Source organism: Plecotus auritus (assembly GCF_963455305.1).
Source record: "Plecotus auritus genome assembly, chromosome: 4".
NCBI classification, from domain to species: Eukaryota; Metazoa; Chordata; class Mammalia; order Chiroptera; family Vespertilionidae; genus Plecotus; species Plecotus auritus.
Window position 1 is genome coordinate 71,410,115 of NC_137775.1, and position 18,549 is coordinate 71,428,663.

The following is an 18,549-nucleotide window of genomic DNA, read 5'->3' on the forward strand; positions in this document are numbered from 1 at the left end:
ATAAAATAAATGTCAGCCTCTTCGAATTGCTTAAAATGGATATCCAAAATTTGATTATACAACATAAAAAACCCACACCACCTACAAACATGATTTTGAAGTGATGGACTTTTTAAATTACTCAAGTTGTAAAAGGCAAACAAACCAAAACACACCTGAATATCTTACACAATCAGATATATAATCCACCCTTTGAGAAAGTGTATTTCAATTAAACTTAGAGGAAGATTATTCAGTCTATGCATTGAGACTTTAAAACCAAATATACCTCAACATGGACAGAAAAACTCAAAGGCAAATTCCTGATGAGCTCATATAAAATGGGCACAGGCAGAAAATGGAAACATTCAAAATGGAAACATTCAAAACAATCTTTTCAAATAAAATAATGGTATTGGGAATACTAAACCTCAGAATGCAGTGAATTCTGGGGAAAAACAGGTAATTTAACAAAAGAGAACAAATGAATACTTAAGAAATGAGACCAAAGCTTGGGTTAGGATGGGTTAAAATAGTGGTTCTCTGTGTTAGTTTGAATGCATCAGAATTACCTGGCTGGCAAGTAAAAACACTGATTACTTTACACAGCAGGTCTAGGATAGGGCTTGAAAGTTTCCATTTCTAACAAGTTCCCAGGTAACATTTTTCGTCTGGGGACCACACTTTTGACAACCACTGGTTTAATGTTAATAGCTGATAAAGGAAGACAAAACTGCTCCTATTTTGCTTCTCTAACAAGGAGGGCTGTGAAGAATACACCAAAAGAAGTACAAAGGAAACTAAATTGAAGATAGGTAAATAGGAATTAAATTCAGGCTTCCAGACCCAGACAAATCACACTCCACCTTGGAACACAGATGTGAAACCTGGCACCATGGCTAGTGATCTTTGAGACATTATGGAAAATGGATAAAGCAAGGGAAAATGTTTTATCAATTTTCCAGAGGGAAATGGCAAACTTTTGAAATCAACTACTGTGTCTTAGAAATATTTTGTTAGATATTAAACAGAATAGGGTGATTCCTGATAGCCCACACAGGTCCACCATGGGTTACCGAATAATGACAGTTACCCTGATTTGCTATGATGATACTCAGGAGTGAGACTATGAGACTAATCTCTCATATTGTGATTATGACAACTCTGTGATCTCAGACTCTGCATAGATGGCTGAAAGTTATAAGTTGAATCTGAAAACTACACTTAGATGTAGTCTGCATGTGGTGGGCATTTTAGATGACAACGAGGTGATACTAATATAGTACCAGCTGCTATGTAATCAGATGCACATGTAGATAGCATTAGTAAAGAGCCAACTGTGATAAATCCTGGATACATTTGGGCACCATAATTTAAAATTATTAACAAATTGGGGGTTACCAGGCACACCATGCCTGCCTGGGAAGATGCTCTGAGGAATGGATATGGAACCATGGTTTGTTTAGCCTGGAGAAAAATGACTTAGATTGGGCTAAATGATATTTGTTCTCAAATATTGGGATATTTTGATGAAGTAACTATCCACTCTTGTTCTAGAGGCAACAATAAAGCTAATGAATAAAAGGTAAAGTCAGGTATATTTTTTTCCTAATATAAAGGAACATTTCAACAACTGGAGTCATCCAAAAAGTAAAATGTGGATTCCTTTACAATCCTTGAGTCATCTACTCTAGGTGAGAGTTTAGCCACAGGCAGAGACAACCATCACAGACAGCGTCAATGAGACACCAGTACTATAGGGCAGGGTGTACTGCATGGTTTCTCTTGTTCCCTCCAGAAATAGAACAACAATGGCTATGATACACATACACACGGGGTCATTTCATCCTTACAACAAACACCCACCCACATTCCATAGGTGATGAAATAGACACAGAGAGACTAGATTGGCCTGACGACCAGTAATGGAATGGGAGGGCTTACATCTTCAAGTCAATGCTTTTCTGCTGTCACGGTGCTCCCAATCAATCATTTCTAGTTTCTCTCTCTCATTCCCTCCCCACCCCCGTTCTGCTATTACAATACAATATTTCTATTTGAAGGACTTTATTTATGAATAGAACTCTGAATATTCTGTTCTATTCACCACACAAACATGTGATACACAAATCACAGCATTTTCTTTAAAATAAAAAATCCATGAAAATGATTTAATACCTCTAATGATTATAGTTTCAAAATCCAAATATTCTTACCTGACCGACAAGCAATGTCTACATCCTTTTCAAAGTCTGTCTGTAACAAAAAATAATGAAGCATAGAATCATCATTTAATAAAGACTTCAAATAACTTCTACTAATCAGATTATCTGAAGTGTACAGATATCTGACTAGGCAGTACCAGGTTATTGTTTTGTACAAAGGAATTTTCTCAAGGAATAATCAAATTGTTTTCAAGAGTATTTCCTAGAGACCAAATGTTCAATAAAATCAATGGAAACATGCCCATACAATTTTGAGAAAGCAATACAATACCCATTGTCATCTTCAAGGATGGAATTTTAAGGCAATTCCTTAAACTATAATAAAAGATTAAAATATGCACTATTATGAATACACTTTAATGAATGTCTTTATTATTTGTATGTTTTAAGCATTCACTTTGTATATATTGTTTGAAGTGTTATAGCACACCTCTGTCAAACCCTTAATAGTCAAATCAGTCTCTTCTAATGATCCATTTTCACTGAAATGTGGCAAAAGGCTTTTAGGTTTAGGAATTAAAATTGAAGAGGAAACAATACTAATCTGGCCTACAAGCTGCTAGAGGTTACTTCCATCCTCATATTTTCCTCAAACTTTTATTTTAAACTAGAGGCTGGTGCATGAATTTGTGCACAGGTAAGGTCCCTTGGGGGGAGGGACCGCAGGAGGTTGGCCAGCCCAAGAGGCTGCTGTGGGAGTGCACTGACCATCAGGGGGCAGCTCCTGCATTGAGCATCTGCCCACTGGTGGTCATTGCACGTCATAGCGACTGGTTGACTGGTCGTTTGGTCATTATGGTCACTTAGGCTTTTATATAGATAGGCTAGAGGCCCGGTGCATGAATTCATGCATGGGTGGGGTCCCTCAGCCTGGCCGGCAATCAGGACCGATCGGGGCCATCTGGCCCAGTTCCAATCAGGGCCATGGGGGCCGGCTGGCTGGGGGAAGGGACCGCGGGAGGTTGGCCAGCCGTGGGAAGTTGGATGTGGGAACCTAGACCGGCAGTCAGACATTCCTCTCACAATCTTGGACCACTGGCTCCTAATCACTCCTAACTGACCCCCTGCCGGCCTGGTTGTCCCAACTGCCCCTGCTGCCAGCCAGGTCTCTCCCAACTGCCCCATCCCTGCCAGCCTGGTTGCCCCCAACTGCCCCCCCCCCAGCTGGCCTAGTCACCCCTCACTGCCCCCCCTGCCAGCCTAATCACTCCCAACTGCTCCCCCTGCTGGCCTGGTTGCCAACAACTACACCCCCCTGCCAGCCTGGTCATCCCCAACTGCCCCCCCCCCTCGCCGGCCTGGTCGCCCCACACAGCCTGCTCGTTCAGTCGTTTGGTCATCCCTCACTAACCCCCCTGCTGGACTGGTCACCCCACGCAGCCTGCTTGTTCAGTTGTTTGGTCATCCCTCGGGTCATTCAGCCCGGCAGCCTGAATCCAAGGTTTGCCTGCGCCTCGGGCCAGCCCCGGGTGGCTGGGGGGCTGAGGGGACTGGGCACCACCATCTTGTGGCTGTGGGTGCTGCCATCTTTGAGGGCATGGCAGGTCAATTAGCATATTCCCTCCTTATTGGCTGTGGGCACCGCCATCTTTATGAGGGTGTGATGGTCAATTAGCATATTCCCTCTTTATTAGATAGGATAATGTAGTTCATTTTAGTAATGGTAAAAATAAATTAGACTATCTTATCCAATATTTTAAATTCAAGATATTAGTATTTTATTTTTAATAAGGAATTATTCCTTCTCAAGCTTTACTTAAATGTTACTAGTATATTTTTTACTATTTTTATGTTGCCTAATAAAGGTTAATAAATATAAGAACTATATGATTTCATTCATATGTGGGATATAAAACAAAAAAGCAACAAGCTCATAGATACAGACAACATTCTGGTGGTTACCAGAAGGGAATGGGGAGTGAGGAGAGGACACAGAGGGGAACAAGTATATGGTGATGGAAGAAGACTAGATTTTGGATGGTGAACACACAATGAAATATACATGTTGTATTATAACGTTGTACACTTGAAACTTCTATAATGCTGTTAACCAATGTTGCCCCAGTAAAGGTAATTTATATATTGTAAAAATATATATTGTAAAATAACTTCTGATTTTAATGACATAGTTTAAAAGTTACCTCATTTCTAAAGTGGTTATGTCTAAAGTACCCTTAATCCCAACAACAGTCAGTCAGAGCTCATGTCCAGTAACTGACTGTTACTGGAAGCATGGCTACCCTTTGTTTAGGGAAGTAGTTCTCATATGAGGCTGCACATTAGAACCACCAGCATCTGGGTCCAAACCCAGAGATTCTGACCTCATTGGTCTGGAGTGTGGATTCCAATGGATTCTAATGTGCAACCAAGGCTAAGAGCCACAACTTTAAGACTAGAAGTGCAGGACCATAGTTCTGACCTGAAACAAAGACGATCCTTTGGACAAATTGTTATCCCTAATTCCGTGCAAGGATGAAAATACTCTTTGGTGTTTCATAGAAGCCCCACACTCAATACACCACTGGGTCAGTAACGGATGCTGGACTCCCAAGCTATCCAGACTTCTACGTCTGATAATGGACTAAAGCCAAAGTCACTCAAAATGGGACGTTGATGCTATTTTACTAATAAGAATATTTGTTTATTTCCTAGAAATAATCAATCAACAATCAGAGGGAAAATAAAAGCTCACCATGATTTGCGCATGCCCATTAGGAAAAGAACTTGAAGAATCAGCATTGATTGGATCCTGACAGTTTCTCAATCGGCATCTAAATGCATCCTGAACCTGTGGGGGAAAATGACAGACATTAATTTTCTTCTTTCTTAGAAATGACCAGATAATGTTTACATTGGTAGTCAACTAAGAAAGCAGTTATCATTGTTTTTATATGACACTCAATTTGTTTAATTCCTAATACAAATACTGATGTACCTCAACTTTGCTCTCTGCCAAGGAAATTTGCCACTTGCCATAATCTATAGAGGGAAGTGTTGGGAACTCCTCAGCTATCAAAATGGCTGTGTCTGGCTCAACACTGGTAATTCTCACCCAAGGGCAGATTTATTTCCACTGTTACAAACAACGTGTGGTTTTCAAGGGGGATTTACTATTTGGTATGGCATAATCTTTATAATATCTCTAAACATTGTGAAAAATGAGATTACTCAATGATCTTTAGACAAATTGATTTTGGATTTTCCTTTTATGTCTCATGTAAGGGATCCTATTGGTGAGACTATTTCTTGTCTCCCTTCAAGTACTATATGCCCTGATTGAAAAACAAAACACAATGTGACAGATAACAAAAACAGATCTGTTTCTGGTTATCTTTAGAGGACAAGGGCGGGGCGGGGGGGGGGGGGGGGATTTGGTGAAGCCAAATTTCCATATTATCTATTCACAATTGGATTCTGAGTAAAGAACAAACATATCATAAGGAAATTTGAAGAACATACCTTTCATTAAACACATGAATAGATGAACAAGAAACACAGGACCCATAGTTATTCTGATCACATGATACTTCCGCATCAGTGTGACCTTTCGAACGCCTGTGGCTCATTAGGCTCCTAACAAGCTGTTGATAGACATTATCACAAGTAGCTTCTCATCCCAGTCAATGGCAGTCATTTTACTAATATTTTGTTTTCCTGACTTCACATTAATTATTGACATTCCTCTAGTTCCGTGGTCAGCAAACTGCGGCTTGCGAGCCACGTGCGGCTCTTTGGCCCCTTGAGTGTGGCTCTTCCTCAAAATACCACGGCCTGGGTGAGTCTATTTTGAAGAAGTGGCATTAGAAGAAGTTTAAAAAGTTTGGCTCTCAAAAGAAATTTCTATCTTTGTACTGTTGATATTTGGCTCTGTTGACTAATGAGTTTGCCGACCACTGCTCTAGTTTATTGTAATCTGTTTTATTGTATTAAAAAACAAAGCATGGATGCAGTGGCATGTTCCCTATTTTCCTAGAGCACCACTGTAGAGACTGCCAAGGTAAAACACATAATGATCTTTACTTGTGGAAAGTGCTGATATAAAATATCCTGCCACTGTTGTGTTGCGAGATGTTCATAGTGTGTGTGTTGGGCAGGAAAGATTGGAGCCTGCTGTTTTCAGCTCCTCTCGCCTGTATCATAAGTCACTGGCAGTCTCTTTCCTAAACTGCAAGATTTGAAAAGTGATATGGAGTTTAGTCACCAGCATAGAGTCTTGGATAACCAGGTCATCATGAGACCTTTGTCCACTTGTATTTCTCCACCTCAGGCTCTCGTCCTGGCGATGAGACCATGATAGGGTGTATTAAGGGAGTGGGGTATGGACTCAGTGTTCTCTGACCTCTTTCCAATCTTTGATTCTAATGTTTCTAAATCTGGGATTTCTTGGGGGTGGTTGCCTAATATGAGATATATTAAAATAAAAAACTGGTAATGAGTCTAGTGTTTACCTGATGATCACTGTTTTTCTTATGCAGAAATTGGCATTAGGGAAACCACTAAGAAAGTATATATGTTTTTAGAAAAAAAATATTAAGAACCAATGTAAAAAAATAGGTCCCTGCTAATTTTTTTGTTTGTACCCTGAGACACTGTTAAAGCAAATATATAAAGGAACAAAAATGTTGCCTTTTAAGAGCTGCCACATGAAGATTTTTTTTCAAATCTATTTCTGAATACTTGCATATATCCTCCTATATAATAAAAGGCTAATATGCAAATCAATCAAATGGTGGAATGACAGGTCGCTGTGATGTGCACTGACCACCAGGGGGCAGATGCTCAACGCAGGAGCTGCCCCCTGGTGGTCAGTGCACTCCCACAGGAGGAGCACTGCTCAGCCAGAAGCCGGGCTCACAGCTGGCGCAATGGCAGTGGCGGGAGCCTCTCCCACCTCTGCGCAGTGCTAAGCCATCAGACATCCTCTGAAGGATCCCGGACTGCGAGAGGGCGCAGGCTAGGCTGAGGGACCACCCACCCCCCCGCCCGAGTACACGAATTTTGTGCAGTGGGCCTGTAGTAAAATATAAAGGTAGCACTTGGTAATACCAGGTGGTACTTGGTAATACCAAACATTACTTTAACTGGTGCTCACTAACCACTTTTATTTTCAGACCTTCAGAGTGTAGCTGTCAGGATATTTTTGTCTCACAATGAAATATGCAAAAGCAACTTCTGTAAGTTTCTCTCTAAAATCAACTATCTGATAGCTTGAAGTAAATATAAAATTTTTAAAAATCCAATTCTTTTTCATAATACACACAAACACAAAATCAGTTCCTAAAAATCCGAAACTCCCAAATATGATAATGGATTAAGGGCATTTCTACATGGGGGAATGATGTCAACTCCATGAATCAGTCAATGTTATTCAGAAGAAATCTAAAACAAAAAAGCATAAAAACCCTCTAATAAATTCAAGGTCATCTTAATCCTATATAATAAAAGGCTAATATGCAAATCGACCAAACAGCAGAACTACCGGTCTCTATGATGTGAACTGACCACCAGGCAGCAGACGCTCAATGCAGGAGCTGCCCCCTAATGCCCAGTGCACTCCCACAGGGGGAGCTCTGCCCATCCAGAAGCCCTGAGCCAGGCTCATATCTGGCGAGTGCAGTGGTGGTGGTGGGAGCCTCTTCTGCCTCTGTGGTAGCGCTAAGGATGTCTGACTGACAGCTTAGACCCGCTACCCACGGGGAGCAGGCCTAAGCCATCAGCCGGACATCCCTCAAGGGCTCCCGGACTGCGAGAGGGTGCAGGTCGGGCTGAGGGACCCCCCCCCCCCCGAGTGCACAAATTTCATGCACCAGGCTTCTAGTGGTCATATAAATGCCAACATTTAAGTGTTAGTTTTTCTGGCATTTTTAGTGCCTCTGTTACTTCTAATTCAGAAATATTTGTAGGAAAAATTCCACTTATTACAAATACTCCATTTGATATTTTTAAAATCTTAAAACTACATTCAGGTAATCTAGATGAATTGGCCTTAAATATTTGTCCAACACTGTCAGGGAAGAATGATTAGACGAGGTTTCACACTGCTATTTCCTTACCACAGAAAGGGTGTTTCAGGCAAGACAACACCTGGAAAGTGCATCTGCAGCTATTTGGGAGAATTTTGATAATTAATTGACTTTCCTATCAGGTAAACAGAGACATCTTTGGTGAGTCAATGTGAGTTGTACTAATGGAGAACAACTGAAATTTTTTAAAAAGCAAGTCTACTAGAACCTTTTTTCCAGACAACGAGAAAGCACAGAAAACAAATAAGCAAAGACGATGTCTAGATCTGACTTTTCCATCCTAAAATTAAAATCTTCAGGACCAAGACTCATATTTACAATGCTGGACAATAATAGTCTTGATGTCTTCCTTGCCTTGTGATTAAGATTAAAGAAAAATAATAATTAGAAGATTCAAATATTATTACTTAAGCTGCAAGTATCTGTAGAAAGCAAGTCACTTTTTCAGGTAACTATTTTAAAATTTATTTTTAGATATTAAACTCATTATAACTCAGAGTTCTTGCAATAGCATTGTTTTTTAAACTTAGACTAGTAAATACAATTTTTAAATAGACTTGTCTAGAAGAATTATTTAACATAAATTATGGCACAGTTAAAACCTAGAGTTCAAAATTTCCCCTCTTTATAAAACTCTGCACTTAGGTCTTTCACCTGAATTGCCAGCCAGAGGATTAAAAAGTCTCAGGGGAGTAGTAAAGAACAAATATGTAAATAGCCTTAAAATATTTAGGGGACTTTAAGGAACTGATGTTGTGAAATGAAAACAAAACAAAGGCCTGAAACACCCTCAAAAATAAGGTGAGGTGAAAAGAGTAAGCTATCAGAGTTGTCTTGTGCAAGTATCCAACCTGAGCACCTCCGAAGTTATCCTACTTCCTGCTGGGGGCTGTCCTAAAAATCCCTGAAAAAGCTGTCAACCCCTGTATAGGAGATGGATTCCTGGATGAGACAGGAGTTCAAAGAGGTTTGCAGGGCGTGTCTCACTCCCCTCTCTCCCACGGGGTGAGCTATGGGGTTCAGCTCCGCAGCAGCAAGCCCAGGGCTTCCCGGCTGGTCCCCACTCTGAGGCAGCTTGGCAGAGTGTCACGGTGACAGCCGGTGCCAGATTTAGAGGTGGTGGGAAGAGCATGGAGTGCTGCTTGGCAGCCTCGCCGTTTAGAGAAACATCACACGAAAGAGCTGCGCGGTTTGAAATGGTTCCATATTTAGCACGGAGTAGCTCAGACCCCAAATCTTCACCTTTCAACGAGGCAGTTTTGCCTCGTTATTTTGAGGATCATTTTAAGCCAAGGAAAGAAAGAAAGTTACGTTCTTGAAATAATTTGAGATCGTTAATGGAGGGAAACGGAGTTTCTTACGTGTTGTGTAATTTTTCCCCTTGAATCTAATGTCCACTATTGTTTCTCTGGATTCATATTTGAACCAATGACTTGGTTCTTTGTCATCACATTGGATTTCATGTAGATTGCTATAGATCCATTAGCTATAGATTGAGGGAACAATTTGGACTTCAGTCCCAAATTTCAGTCTAATAGAAATATTGGAACCCTTTAACACCTAGAGGATCTTCACTGAATCTCAAAATTGTAGCTCTTTACTTTTTGTATCAGTTTTGGGGGTCAAGGTGACATTTCATATACATGATCTGAAAGATATAACAGCATTTGGGTAGCATGCAAGTGAGGAAAGAGGAAAAGAGATGTTACCCGCCAGACACTACCTCCTCTGACTTCACAGACGATGTCTCATTGTAGCCTCATGCCATTCACTTCGAGCAAAAAATAAACACTTAACTGATAACCTCTTATTTCTTATATTTATTTTAAACCTTTATTCCAGACATATGTAACTTCCTGCCACTAGTTTAACAATGTTGCAAGGCAGGACCTAGGAGTCTGAAAGGAAAGGGAGGTGGGATTTGCCTCTTCCTATGGCCAGGTACTCAGAGCAAGCCACGGTTGGATGCCACCTGGCAGACATGCCAGAATCTGCCAATCTCTGCCATGAACTCTGTGTCTCAGTTTGTTCACTGATGCCCCTTTAACTCATCTGATTATATGCTCGTGTTGAGCTCCTAAATCTCTGTACAGATTTAGAGAAACCAAACGTGCAGATTAAGACTGATCCAAATTTTCATGATACAGTTGCCACATGCTCAAATCAGGAAAACCCAATCTGGAAGGAGAGGAAGAATTTATTTTCCCCTGCCTAAGACATGGGATGACTATTGCATGAAGGGAGCTTGGTGATTTCTTGGGAAAGTACACAGGAGCATAAGCATAGCAGTCTTGTGTATGTAATGTCTGTGTTCCTAATTAGAGGCAGACTTTGTGCTCCCTACACTCTGTTCTGATAAAATCCAGCTTTATTGTGGTAACTTCAGCCATTCTCCCATTTCCAGATGCACATCTTATTTTATTAAAAATAAAACAAAATCTTTAAACTTGTATTTCTTTTTGACCAATTCAGCCTGGGGGAAAAAAAATACAGCTCCCAGCAACCCAGTCCATTTCCTTTAAATCCTTGTCCATACACAACTTTCTTCTGAGGAAGCTAAACATGTTAGGATGAAGACCATAACCCTCCCACCTCTCACTCTTCAGAATCTATTGAACTTTCTTCATGACATCAGTCACAGTGGCCTCTTACCATGGCAACTAAACATCCCAAACACGAAAGCTCTAAAACATCACTTAATCAATACTCAAATGTCATCAGTATTGTCTTTCTCTTAGTGCTACAGGCAGAGCCACTTAAAAAAAAAAATCACTCTGTGTCCAGGATCATATATATCTCCTGCTTTATGCCTTCAGGTGGCCCAGGTAGTCCCAGAAAAGAATCAACTCTCTACTATTCACCATAAACTCCATTCTATGGAAACCATATATCCAATAACCACTCTTCACCTTCCTCTAGTTGAAACTTCCACTTCCTTAATCCTCCAACAACATCCCCTCCTCAAATCCCCTCAGGACCTATTACATTTTGAAGTCTCCTATCAACGGTGCCCTCATCTTCTGAGACCTACCGAAAGCCCTGCCCACCCCTCATTAAAAGATAAACCCTCCCATTGCAGAGTCATCCCTATGTAAATAAATAGTCAAGCTTGGACATTCCTGCACAGTTTCTCCATCTGAACTACAGTTTTTTTAAAAACATATTTTTATTGATTTCAGAGAGGAGGGAAGAGGGAGAGAGAGAAACATCAATGATGAGAGAGACTCATTGATTGGCTGCCTCCTGCACACCCCCCACTGGGTATCGAGCCACAACCCGCAACCTGGGCATGTGCTCTTGACCGGAATTGAACCTGGGACCCTCCAGTTCGCAGGTTGACGCTCTATCCATCGAGCCAAACCAGCTAGGGTGCAATATGACCTCTTTTGAAATTGCTATCTAGTTATTTCACCACTATTGGCTTCATTTACTTTAAAAAAATGTTTTATTTGGGGAGAATATTGATTTTAAATAAGAAAGGCAAGGATGCTCGTCTGTTTTATAATTCACTTGCCATGTGTTTGTAAAATATTTTATCTGTGGGGAAATAAAAGGCCAAATGGGAATTTTGAAAAAAAAAAAAAAAAAAAAGGTAGAGGCAAGTGGGAGAAAGGGAGAAAGAAGGAAGATCTGTTCATGTTTATTTTAAGCATTGCTACAAGTTGCTTCATGGGTTTGGATAAAGACTGGGGCCTCATCTTGTGCAGCCTGGACCTCCTGCCAGTGCTGAGGGAGGAGCAACAGGAGGTTGGCCCTGCTCCTGATGCTACCTACACAACAGCCACAGGATCCCTAAAGACTGACACAACAAAATTATCCACTTAAGAACTTTGCTTTTTCCCTTCCATGTAGGGAAAGGGTTTAGTGTAGTTTATTGTGTATCACAGTCCTGTTATTCCCCTCTGACATTGAGCTGCAAGATTGTCTTAAAGCCAGGCGCGGCCGGAGACAAGAGAGATGAGAAGCACGTGCAGGCGCCTAGAAAGTGGTTTCCTAGCAACAGTAACTAGTTCAAAGATTTCCTAACTGTTGTGTAGTTTGAATTTCCATAGCAATGCGGAGAATAGTAAATAGTAAGTGTCCTTATGTGCTTAATGCAAATGAACTCTAATCAAGAAATGAATGATCAATAAAGGAAAGCATCTGTATTTGTTCTGTTAGATTCTGTCTCATTAGGTATCATAAGTATTAGCCTGAGGTCTGGGCTTCATTACTGAATGTAATGTGTTGTGATAAGTCAGATGGTTTAATTTTTTAAAAAAATTCTTATTGCCTCTGTTTTCTCTTTTGTCAGAGGCATCTACCAAAGCAATTTAAAAGCAAAGATGCTGCCTTGGCTGGCGTGGCTCAGTTGGTCGGAGCATTAGGTTCCTGGTCAGGGTACAACAGATGAATTTCTCTCTCTCTCACATCAATGTTTCTTTTTCCTCTCTCTCTCCCTTCTCCCCTCTCTGAAATCAGTAAAACGTACCCTTGGGTGAAGACTAAAAACAAACGAATACATAAAATAAAAGAGAAAGGTGCTCCAGAAGAAGAAACTGTATTTTCAAATATACAAATTTTATGAAATGTAATTATTAAGATGTCAGCTCTGGAGGTCACACAAGTTGTTATGCAAATACTCAATTTGCTTTCTTAAAAAGTAGAATATAATTGAGTTCACAGTACCAGAGTGATTCCTGCCTTCCCTCCTGACTTGAAATAATTTTGGTTATAAAACTGGGCCCACTAAAAGCAAAGGCACTTTTAAAATAAATTAAGCCCCATCCACATCACATTTGAAATGGCACAGTTATAGTATTTCATTTCTTTTCTCCTTCTTAAACTGCAAGGCTATATTCGTCCCCTGCGTACACCCACCTCCTTCAGAGGAAGATTGCAAAGTAAATATGGGTAAAGCCCTTTGAATTCTTATTGGCACAACCATTAAAGACTAACAACAACCAAATTATGTTAGTGTGTGTCAAAACTACATAGAAATAATGCACATATGTTATTCACTAAGTTGAAAAAATAATTCTTATATTGCTTATACATTTTTAAGAAAGAAAAATAAACATACGAATTATCTTGAATTACTATGAAGAAAAAATTTTAAAGTGAAAAAAGCAGTAGAGACAGTACTGTATGCCCAGGGTCTTCTACAGGATTATCAGGTACATTAATAGACAGGAGTCATTACTCAATATGTTACAGGAAGGTAGGTATTTGGTCCACTTGCTTTGGTGTATTTTTGTGGAATGCTTTGTTCACAGGAAACATTGAGGATGTAGGAAGATGCTTTGATTCTCCTGGGCTGAAGTTAGTGTTAGGGCGGTGTCATCACAGGCGATATGAGATAGACCCATTGCTAGTGTCAGGCCATATACATTCAGAAGGTCATAAGATTTCTGTGGACCCAATGAGGCCTCGTCATGATGAGGTCCTTCCTTGGAAGTGACAAAATCTAAAGAGTGAGATCCATTTGGTTTTTCAGTAACTAGTTCCTCTGAGGAATTCTGAAAGAGACTTGCCCTATCACTGACATCTACACTGTATATTTACAGGAATGTTACAGGGTACTTTTAGGGTCAATGTGAGATGATTGGATATGCAGTTATTTATTTCATGTTAGAATGAAAGCAAGTTATGACACTCTGCTATTAATTTAACAGCTATAAAATTATTCAATTTGAACTAATCATTGTAAATGCGACAACAATGGGGCCAATAACCATATTTTTATTCCCCATTAATACGGAAAACGTATTTACAGACACCTGCTTTAGCAGAAGCATTTTTATATGACTTAATTTAATTATCCTTAAATCATGTTTTCACAGTTATTAGTCCAATTAGCAAGTTATAAAAAAGTTCTGATGAAAATGAATTTTTGTGCCCAATACTTTTCTTCATGTAAGCAGCAAAAATTTGTTAATAAGCCATCAAAATATATGTCACTTTAAAGCCTAATATTTTGATAATAGCCTAAGGCTATCTAGAAAAAGCTTATTTCTCAAGAAAAAGAGAGACTGACTTAGAGATGGGACACTTTTTTCCTCTTTAACATCTAAAGTATTAATATCTTCTGAAAATTGCAGGTAGAAATATCATGTATCTTATTTAAAACCCACATTGTTCATCCTTAATTGTCAAACATATATATCATGTGTCTACTCAGAACAATTTTGTTACATAAACATATTAGAGATAATATTAATACAAAAGACCCGTATGCCAATTATAATTGGAGAACAACAGAGCCCTAAATTATTCAATTTCCTTTTATTTTTAAAAAACTTTAAAAAATATGTTCTCAATGATTTTTTTTTTTTAGAGAGAAAGGAAGGGAGAGGGAGAGAAAGATAGAAACATCGATGAGAGAGAAACATCAACATCAATCTGCTGCCTCCTGCATGCCCTCTATGGAGTCTGAAACCTGGACATGTGCCCTGACCCAGAATGGAACCTGGTGACCTCTTGTTGCATGGGTCATCGCTCACCCACTTATCCACACTGGCCAGGCTCAATTTCCTTTTAAGTTTTACTTAATTTTGGACCATTGAATAGATCAGCTGGGGAAAAGCTGCAAACAGCTTAACTTGGAAACATTCCCAACTGTGTACATGCCAAAGAAGCGCATTCCGCAAACGGATGCGCTCCCCTCTTGCCTGCAAACAGGAAGGGTGGGTTTGGCCACAAGGGAATGACCTTTAAAGCTGTTCTTTAAAGGTATGGGTCCCCTGCCCACACAGTTTTCCCAGGCTTGCTTGGATGGCGGTTATCAGTAGAATAAGAGCAACCTTTCATAGCTTACCAAGAAGTCTGTAACTATTTACTGAGATTTGCTGTACTGAGAATTTGTCCTTCTGCTCTGTCTCTCCCTTAGAGATTAAGAGGAACAAAGAATACATTCCTCTTGACAGACCTCCTATTCAGTGTTTTGTGTATGAAAGGCTTTACGCAGTTAATAAACTTGCTGCAGTCTTCACCGAGCTCGGCGTCTGTCTTGTCTGTGTGTATGTTTTCTGTCATTTCGTCATCCCACATTTTATTGAAACAGGTTGCAACAGACCATAAAGAATTTGGTACTTGGGAGATTTTTAATGCTGGTATTCTAGGTAGAAATTTGTGATGAGGGAATAGGAAAGCTTGGCAACTGTGAACTAAATCAAATTTTTTAAATGATGAAATATCCTCCTTTTGCAATGTGAAGTCACCATTTTTCTGTTTTCATTGTTTTTCATCATATAATGTTCTTAAAATACACATTTGGGTTTATTGCTGACTTCTATATCGTACTTAAAGTAGCTCAGATATTGTTCTCCCCATCTGGTAAATGAGGTAAAAGCCTTTGATTATCTTCACACATTACTGTAAAAACTGCATGGTGTACACTCATATACACATGTGCCTTTGGGCAATGTGCACATCATAATAAAATTCTCAAACAAGATAGATAATGCAAAATGACAGCATAGGCCATTTTCTCAAAATTATTAGCATGGCACTGTGTCATTGTGTGTGTCAGTTGCCACAATCCCCAGAGTGGATGCTACACTGACTCATAAACCTTGTAAATACTGTGTCAATGCTTGCAAGCACTTGGAATAATTTTTTCACTGGTTGGAAAATAATATTTTATCCCTCAACAACTCAAGGCTAAAATCTATCACTATTCTGGATGGTTTTGGCGCAAGTTAGTGTCTCAACTTTGAAGGATCACTTCTTTCCCTCACAATAACCTCAATTATATCCTGGAGAAATGCTATAATTATTGATCTACAGTTCTTGGGAACAATAACTGCCTATTAGGCTCTACTGTGCACTCTTTTTTTTTGTATTTTCTGAGTATAAACATCCACATCAAAATCATTCATCTTTAGTAATTGTATCCTCAACTTAGTATAGAAACCAAAGAACTATTCATTAATATTTAACATTTCCATCTAAAAATAAATTAGTTAAGTATGAGGACTGGGGATACGCTGTATATAGATGCACAAGTTAGGAAATGGGTTGAAGAAATATTAATGCATTATGTTTACAAACTATACCTTTTACAAATACGACACCTTACTCTCTTATCCACCAGTTTTTCTGACAGACTTATCTATACCTATGACTCCATCACAGCTTCTCTGGCGTCTACCCTCCCTGGTTCTTGGCAGCTCTGGCTGTGTTTCCCTTGCATAGTCACATCTGTTTCAACCCATCATTCTCAGAGTCCAAGGAGCCCTTTTGAACTTTGCCTTAAAACTTCACTTTTAGGTTTGACTCCCAAATGATTGTCTTTAGAGAAGATTAGCTTTAATCTGAAGATCAAGATACTAAAATAAATGATGTTGCCCAGCTGGCATGGCTCAGTGGTTGAGCATTGACCTATGAACTGGGAGGTCATGGTTCCATTCCTGGTCAGGGCACATGCCTGGGTTGCAGGTTCAATCCCCAGTGTGGGGCATGTAGGAGGCAGCCGATCAATGATTCTCTCTCATCATTGATGTTTCTATCTCTCTCTCCCTCTCCCTTCCTCTCCGAAATCAATAAAAATGTATCTTAAAATAAGTAAATAAAAGATGTTTGTTAATAAGGAAAATACTCTTTTAAGCATCATTTATCTCTCTCATAAGAATTACATTTCTCACCTCTCTCCGAAGAATACAGTGGACCATGACGATCACAAAGCCTTGCAATGAATCAAACACGGCAAAAAGTATTTGGAACAATATGGAGCGTTTGTCCGTCATGGCCAGAACTGCAGACATCCATGTCAGAGCCAGAAGGGGCAACACCACACAGGAGCTCCAAAGAGACGCCCTGTTGAGACAGAGAAAGCCACATCACACAACTGCAGGTCACGTCCCAGGCAATAACCAAACCCCCATTCCACAAAGCATTCTTTTATGTGGCACCAAGACCATTAACTTGGAAACCACAAAGCAGATAAACATTTGATAGTTTTATTTTTATAAACTATCCCACAACAGTTATAAAGGCAGTTGCCAATTATAAATATTTAAATATGCTCTTAGCACTAATATTAGCAAAGATTTTTTTTTTTTCCATCATAGCATTTTCTCACATGCACTGTAAAAGATTTGTAACAAGAAGATGTAAATGATTGGGACTAACATGGCGTTACTGGCGGTGGTGGCTGACAAAGCTGTTGTTGAAACTACTCCACACTTGGCACATTTGAGCGTCAAACCGCTATGAGGCTCACTCATCTGACTGCAAACAAACAGAACACCCACAAAAAGAACAAAATATTGAATTGTCACCAAAAAATTGTTGCTGCTGCAAGTTAGCTTTTAAATACGATTTCATGCAGAAAAGTATATTTATCAAGAATGAATGTTCTAGGTTGTTTTAAAGGTGCATTTACACTACACATTATATTTTTGTAACATTTACCTTTTAATATTTTGGGCCTTTGTTGCATGCGAAGCACATTTCCATCATTTACACCATAAATGGCTCTTGTGTCTACAGACCAAAGTTGCCCAATACATTGAATTAAACATAAGTATATGCTTGTATAGACATATAGTGAAAACCCTTTATTCAGACCCCTGGTAAACAAGTAAGGACTCCCAGTTTCAAATATTTTCATTGTCATTTGCAAAAGGCACATGATATCAATGATAACCTTTTGAAATACAAATATATATCTCAGAAGTCCAATATAGTAAGATATTTATTTTAGGTCTTTAGTCATTTGTGGAAAGCACAGTCTTTGTCTCAAAATATTTATATTTTGAAATATAGCATCAATGTACTGTCTGTACTTTAGGATGATCTGAATATAGGGGCTGATGAAATTTGATGACATATTAGTTGATCATAAAAAGGGTGATAGCTTTCTGCTCTAATAACACACATTAAACATAATCATTAAATTCAATATTCTTTCATTAAGTTCAAAATACCCTTTCTGAGCATTTTGTCATAGGCACCATCTAATAGCATTTGTATGGTCTCTTCTAGTCTAGAGAATTTTGCAGGTAAATTTGGATTCAGAGAATTCAAGTTCAATCTACTACGTCACAGAAGAAAGTCACACTACATAGAAAACTTTATATGTATTTTGCTTTAGAAAAGAGTCCTTGAAAAATGACTGGTTTATTAGAACATATTCCTCTCAGGAAAAAAAAAAACACAAAAAGAAATTACTTGAATCAAAATTCAAAATACCTTGAAATAATTTTCTGTGGTGTATTTCTCTTATCCATTCCCATGTGGTGTTTATGTCTAAAATATAAGTTTGCCCAGTAGGCTTTTCTTCTTAATAATATTATAGTGGACTTACATTACTATGTGTATAATAAAGGCAGAACGGAGAA

At 39.1% G+C, this 18,549-nt stretch overlaps 1 protein-coding gene across 5 annotated transcripts in view; it reads right to left on the reverse strand.

Annotated features, from left to right (window-relative positions):
- Positions 1–18,549, reverse strand: part of ADGRB3 (adhesion G protein-coupled receptor B3) — a 724,811-nt gene that overhangs the window by 35,573 nt on the left and 670,689 nt on the right. For 4 of the 5 annotated variants that reach the window (XM_080665753.1, XM_080665751.1, XM_080665755.1 and 1 more), the window contains 4 exons: positions 17,339–17,437; positions 16,852–17,023; positions 4,897–4,992; positions 2,196–2,235 (listed from right to left, as the gene is read on the reverse strand). In XM_080665753.1, the coding sequence (XP_080521879.1) occupies positions 2,196–2,235; positions 4,897–4,992; positions 16,852–17,023; positions 17,339–17,437 (407 nt within the window). The remainder of the gene's footprint in view (positions 1–2,195; positions 2,236–4,896; positions 4,993–16,851; positions 17,024–17,338; positions 17,438–18,549) is intronic. The other variant, XM_080665754.1, reaches the window with a different exon arrangement.